This window comes from Microtus ochrogaster, chromosome 6, assembly GCF_000317375.1.
Source record: "Microtus ochrogaster isolate Prairie Vole_2 chromosome 6, MicOch1.0, whole genome shotgun sequence".
Lineage (NCBI taxonomy): Eukaryota > Metazoa > Chordata > Mammalia > Rodentia > Cricetidae > Microtus > Microtus ochrogaster.
In genome coordinates, this window is record NC_022013.1 from 61,652,231 (window position 1) to 61,658,935 (window position 6,705).

At 39.5% G+C, this 6,705-nt stretch overlaps 1 protein-coding gene across 13 annotated transcripts in view; it reads right to left on the reverse strand.

Annotated features, from left to right (window-relative positions):
• The window catches only part of Erc2 (ELKS/RAB6-interacting/CAST family member 2), a 907,844-nt gene that overhangs the window by 472,379 nt on the left and 428,760 nt on the right, over nucleotides 1–6,705 (reverse strand). For 8 of the 13 annotated variants that reach the window (XR_003377056.1, XR_003377051.1, XR_003377050.1 and 5 more), the window contains 2 exons: nucleotides 4,838–4,978; nucleotides 697–732 (listed from right to left, as the gene is read on the reverse strand). Coding sequence is in view for 2 of the 13 variants with exons in the window: in XM_026779811.1 (XP_026635612.1) it covers nucleotides 697–732; nucleotides 4,838–4,978 (177 nt within the window). In the remaining 11 variants the exon portion in view is untranslated. The remainder of the gene's footprint in view (nucleotides 1–696; nucleotides 733–4,837; nucleotides 4,979–6,705) is intronic. The other 5 variants (XR_003377058.1, XR_003377054.1, XR_003377057.1 and 2 more) reach the window with 1 other exon arrangement.

A 6,705-nucleotide genomic window follows, 5' to 3' on the forward strand; every position in this document is an offset into this window, starting at 1 on the left:
CCTTCCTTCCTTCCTTCCTTCCTTCCTTCCTTCCTTCCTTCCTTCCTTCCTTTTCTTCCTTCCTTCCTTCTTAAACAAACTAGAGAAACACATGTTTTGTATGAATGTCATTAGAATAAAGAACTAGTGGTGACATCCAAACTATTTTATTAATTTTGAACTGGTTACCTGCCTTTCAGACTTCATTAAACTAAATTCAGAACTGCTACAGTGTGTTACTAGCAGACTGTGTTAGGGCTGCTGACTTTTTATTATTGTTGGGCACATACCAGTCCCCATGAGTACAGCCCAGATTTTAAAGCTAAAGCCAGCTTAACATGCAGTTCAGAGATGCAGCACACGCGAGCCGCTGGCTGCTCTGCAAATGCCATCCCTGTGGCTCAGGGAAGCCTGTGCTTGAAGCATCTCAGTTCTAGACGCCTGCATCCTTGGCTGATTTGTTTTGTTTTGTAGTCTGAGAGTTGAAGTTAGGAAGAAAGTAATATCAGAGCTGGCCAAATTTCCTTAGTCTCTTGGTTTTTAAATTTTTGAAAGAAATGGCACTGGCTCCGTGCAGATCATTTCTGTTGACAGAGTGGAAATGGGAAGGGCCTGATTTCATTTTGGACACTTCCCCAGCGTGGCACACTGTCACGTGGGCTCAGTGGATCCTCATGCTTTGATATGTTACAGCGGGAACTTTTGGAAATGACTTACTGGGTTGTACATCTGATTGAACAACTGCTCAGCTTGCTACATGGCAAAGGTAGGGAGGCATTGCAGCGCAGATAGGGAAAGAAGGAGAGACCCAGAAAAACAGCATTATTAGCTCAGCAAACCCAGGGCTCGCACAGACGAGCTGGTCTTCAAAAAAGAAGAGATTTCAGTTTCTAAACATTCCACAGTGGAAGTGAAAGGCTCTAGGGGAATACAAATGTTGACTTTGGCTCCTAGAAAAGAATAGCTGAAACAAGAAATTTAAGGTTTGTGTTCCTTTCCCTCTCTCGAGTTAAATGCCCATGAAATAAAGAAAACTGTCCACTTCTGATGACACATGAAGTGCTGGCCTCCAACAATGAATCAGAAGGAGCACTTCTGGCCAAGCCCACAATTTATTACCTGAACTTCAAAGATGATAATAATAAAAGATTAATTAAATCTTATCATTGAATTTATAGCTCTTCTCTGGTAGTACCAGAAGCCTACAGTTTCTATCTGGTGTCTACATTAAACGGAGGTTAGGAAACAGCAGGCTAACAGTAGGGACACATCAGAAAGCAGGGCAACACCACACTGATTTAAAGGAGCAAAGGAAAATTCGAGTCTGGAAAAAAAGTAAAGGGAACAACAACACAGTGTTGCCTATTACCAATTTCTCCTGTCTCAGTTCTGAAAGATAGCCTGTAACGTTCCAAGGGCTTTAGAGTATATATAGGCTCCTGTTAAATTTGTGCACAGTTAGATGTTGGAAACATTACTGTAAGTAGTGTTCTCGACTTCAGTTGATTAAATATCTACACATTAATTTGAGGCTCAAGATGGAGGTCTCGGAGGTGGAATACGAGGGTAACTATTAATTGGTACTAGGCTGAGACACTCCTTTGAAGACAGGACACCTGTTTCTTCAACTTGAGGACAGTTAGCATGCTTTTTAAGAAAAGTCTCCTAAAGCAGAAGCTGAAGTGAGTAGAAGGCACTTGGGGGTCTGTGTCTTCTCAGGAGTTCCTAAAGACATAGGTCAGTTAACCTCTACAGCCTGAACATCAAAAAAATATCATTCAATAGACCATGTAATCCATATATCAATAATTAGGTTCTTCTCACTCCGTGGATAACTAATATTGGCGGATAGATTTAATTATTATGCACACTAGTAAGTATGCCTTAGCTGGTTAGCACTGTTCAATGAACTCACTAAAATCAGTAGGATTTCCTCGCACATGAGCATCTGATTGTCATTTCTAAGAGTTTCAGATAGAATTCACATAATCCCTTGTCTGTATAGAAGCACTTTTATCCTAAAATATTTGAAGGAATCATGAACCCTACATGAAAAAGTGTTAAAAATGACTATGTATGCAAACTCCTCCACAAATTTGTATGTAAAAAAAATAGCTTACTTCAGTCATGCATTATTAGCAAAATAAAAAGCTAAATCCCAAAGTGGATTCCATTGTTGCTGACAGAAAAAGTTTCTTTTCAACTATATACTACTAATGTATATAGTCTTATATGGATTTTATGAACAGAAAGGACCTGGACCATCACAAATCTTGAGCAAAATACTACTGGGGAAAGTCCATGGTATATTTATGATACAAAATAATTATATTTTCAGCTTTCGTTTAGTAAATCTATTTAATCCACAAGTCACAAATCTTTTCATTTAAAAGGTGCTGAAGGCCCTCTTTTAAGCTTTTAGAGTTGTTTTTTTCTTTGAGGAAAGAATGTGTCTATATGTACATTCATACAGTGTAGGCTTGTGTTTTCAAGTATTTCATAGAGACCTCCTTTCTCTCTAAGGTGATGGATACTTGAGGTATTAATGAAACCATCAGCAGAAACTAGAGACTACTGAAGAAAACAAAAAAAAAAAAAAACACTTCAACCCTAAAGTTAAGTCAATACTGGAGAGCCAAATGAACAATGTGGCATCTACAGGTGAGACATAAAATATTTAGGTTATCATAACCTTTTTAAGTTCACTAAACCAAGTAAAGGTTATGTAAGTACTTAGAAATAAGTTCTCTTTTCATGAATTATATAATTCCCTTAGAGTGAGACAACTCTATGTGTCACTTTAGTGCTGGTGACAGTGTAGAAAACTAAAATGTCATCAAATACCACACCAAAATGTTACAGGACTTGGACTGTGAATGTCAGTAAGTGGTGCCGACTGGGAGTCTGGGGAAAAGCTATGTTGCCAGTGAGTGACCTGCTGGGCAAACCCCAGAGGAACCTAAGCAAAGTAGGCTGAACTGCGAAGATGCAGATTCAGTCAAGAATCAAGTTATGGACGTGGAAACTCTAGCAACAACATGTGGACTGCTTCTCTTTCTTCCTAGAGGATTTCAAAGACCAATGCTGAGCTATCGGGACAAAGGGCAGATACCAAGCACACATGCACAGCTATCCCAGTGCGGAACCTTGGTCTCCGTGACAGCCCAGCAGAGTTGATGCAGGTGCCTTCCAGGCTCTGGGTGTGTCTGAGATTCTTCTGCTCAGCACGCCATGGGTGAGGTAAGATGGTACAGCAGCCACTTCCCTTCGCTATAGTGTTGTGGGAGAGCATGTTTTATCATCACTGTGCTCTCTTATTAAGTAAAAAACATAGTGTATTATAGAGCACAATATAAATATTTAGAAAATAGTTCATACACCAAATGTATAAAAAGCTATCTAAATACCTTCAGATGGGCAATTTAAACTTTTTCATAGTCCAGATTTCTGTTTAACTAAATATTACTTAAAATAAGGGAAATATTAAGAATGCCTTTCTTTTTCCGTGCCTCTGTGTGTGTGTGGGGGGGGGGTGTGCATGTGTACATGGCTGTATGCACCAGTGCAGACATGTCTCAAGCAGAGATAAACATCAAGTGCCTCCCTCAGCTGCTCCTCCACCTTTTGTTTCTTGACATACATCTCTTAATAACCTGGAGCTCACCAATTAAGTAAACTGGGAAGCTGAAGAGTCTGGAGATTTACTCATCTCTGCTGGCCCAGAGTAGGAATACAGGAGTACACCATGCCTGTTTTTCTTACATAGGAACTGGGGATAGGAGCTGATCACTTTACCCACCAGCCATCTCTATAGCCATGCTCAATGCTGCTTCTGAGTCTTAGTGAGGGGACTTTCTTGGTGTGCAATTTCATATGGTGACTTTCTAAAGTCCCTACGTGGTAAGTATGGAATAGTCAGGTTTCAGTTTTAGTTTGCATAAGTTCGTAGAAAATAGAGTATTTAAATATTAAGCATTCAAAATAATTCTTGTGTAGATACAAGCATTGTTCACATCTCTGGCCACCCATGCCATCTGTCTTCATAACTACAGTTAATAAATCACTATTCTAGTGATTTGTGCTATGAATCACAATCAAATCTTATTATGTGTTTTATTATATATTTAGATTCTTATCTCTTCTAAGTTTATTAGTTGTCAAGGGGAACAAAAGACTTCATAACATTATGAGTTTTCTATGAACAATGAGTGCAGACGAACCACACAACATAGGGAAAGAGTCAGAGGAACAATGCATGACTGGAAATGCACCCCACAAAAGTGTTCGGGTTGGAGCAAACAAGTGGATGCCACAATGGAAAGACCCTGCTTTCTTTTCCAAAGACTTCTGGATATAACAAGCTTCCTTAGACAGTAAACCATTACTAATTCAATATAAATCATTGTTCTACAGATGCACTAGGGGGTTGACTACTTTAGTGAGCATCTAGAGACTGAGTGTTGCCAGAAACATTCTTGCCCAGTTGTATTACAAAAATTGATCTGCATCTGAAACTATAAAGTTTGATCAGAATATGAAGTGATGTCTGGATTCTTCCCTGTGCTGAGAACATCCTCCTCCACCTTTTCAGAGGGTTTAGACCCCCAGAGAGTAGTGGCTAGATTTTTATTCTTTTTCATTCCTCTATTTTCTCTTTTTCAAGTTTTCTTTTGACAGCAAAATTAAGATAGGTTTTCATATTTACAAACGGATTTGATTCAGACTTCTCAGGAATCAACTTCAATGTTTCTTTTATCAGCAGATAACCCATGATAAAGAGTTTATTTTGCAAAAGGCCTCTCCTCTAACCATTTTATGAATCCATCAATGAGCCCATGTATGCTTAGACTGCACTTACCTTTTTAAGCTGTGCTTCCAATTTGCTACACTCCTCCTTCTTTTGTTCGATAGCTATTTCTAGCGATTTTAATTTGGAGTCCCTCTTCAGTCCCGCAGAAGCTAATGAAGACGCATGTTCTTTGAGGTCGATTAAACTGGACTGAAAGGAGGAAAATGCTTGTAAGGAAAACATCAGGATTTCTCCGAGCAAGAGCAGCAGTACAAATTCACTGGTTCTCCACATCGCAGTAAAGTATGCATTCAGCAGGAGGGGTAAGTTTTACTAAAGTAGTTAACAGTGGGCTCTCACCAGGGAACGAAAGTTGGCCAGCTTACAAGACAGAACAGACTTTCATCGCAGTGGACTCAAATGTGACTAAATGGGGTGGTCAATCAGGGCAGTTTTCACATCTCAAAGTCATGCTAAAGATCATGGTCCTAGGGTGATCTTTCAGCATCGTCTCTCCAAACACATGCCCTGAACTCTCCATTTGTATTTATTATAAGTAAGCTGTGCTTATGCTGAGAAAGATATGAAAAAAGCAACAAAACAAAACACGCTGACTTTGATGCTTCTTTCCCAAGGGTAAATCAAATGTAAAACATCCTACTACATATTATCAAACTCCTCTTTAACAGAAACACATGACTAATTTTTCAAATATCTTCTAACGAATCAAAGATAAAGGTATTTGAAATTCTAGGATAAAGTAGACTCCAGAATCAATGGTCAATCTCCTAGCAGATATAGGACTGCCAAGAGTGCTCAGTTATCAACATGCCCAGAATCCTAGAGTTTCCCTATATAGTCTGAGTTCCAAAATCCAGAGAAATAAATACCAGAGCATATCTCTGAGCATAGTTTTTGCTACCTATAGGGGCAATGTTTATTACCAAACATGAAACAGCTAACAACCACTATTGACCAAAATGTGCCACTTCTGCACTTATATCAACACTGCAATATCAAGGAAGACAGGGAATACACAGTGTTCTTTCAGGACACGATGCTGCCTAACACTATACAAGACTGTGTCTTGAGCACCGACTGCTCTTCATGATGAAGGCCATCATTACCCGGCAGAAAATTCCCATGCACGTTTGGAAGGACAGGTGGGTAGCACTCATTTTTCAAGACAGCAAGCTGGCGCTCCCATCCTCTGTTGGTCTTGTCCGAGATCACTCAGCCATTAAAGGCAGATTCAAGTCTCAAACTTGGGTCTACAACTCTGATTTCACTTCTACAAAAAATGGAGGCCCTTATAATTCAGTTATTTTGTCATAGTGAAGACATATTATCACCCAAAGTAAATAGTAACTTCCCTGCGAACTGCAATTCTATGTTGTTCTTTTTTAAAGTGTAAATTGCCAGTTGTGACAGCCCGCTTTATTTTGGCTACACTATGGCTCCTAGTTATTAATCTAGGTGTTGTGAAGACAGTTTCAGACACGACTAACGCCTATAATCAGCTGGGTTTAGGTTTTAAGAAGATTATCCTCGGTCCTCTGGGTGGGCTTGATCCACCCTTTGAAAAAAGGCCTTAAGGAGCAAACCTTCAGCCTTTGTCCCAGGTGGTTACAGTAGTAGCCTAACTCCTCCAGGTAGTCACATGACATGCGTTGGGCTTGTCCACCCTCCCTTAGATTAGAAACCATTTCAGCGTGCCCCTTAATTTAGTTAAATTTACTAATCTGGGTCTGGTTTCTTTTTTTGTTTTGTTTTGTTTGAATTGGTTTGGGTTTTGGTTTTTGTTTCCTTGTTTTTTTTTTTTTTTTTTTTTTGACAGAACATTTCTTGCCAAGTAGCAATGCCAAGTGCATTTGACAGGATCTGGAAAGGTTTCCACCACTGCCCACGTGACTGATGCTCAATCATGGCTAGCACTG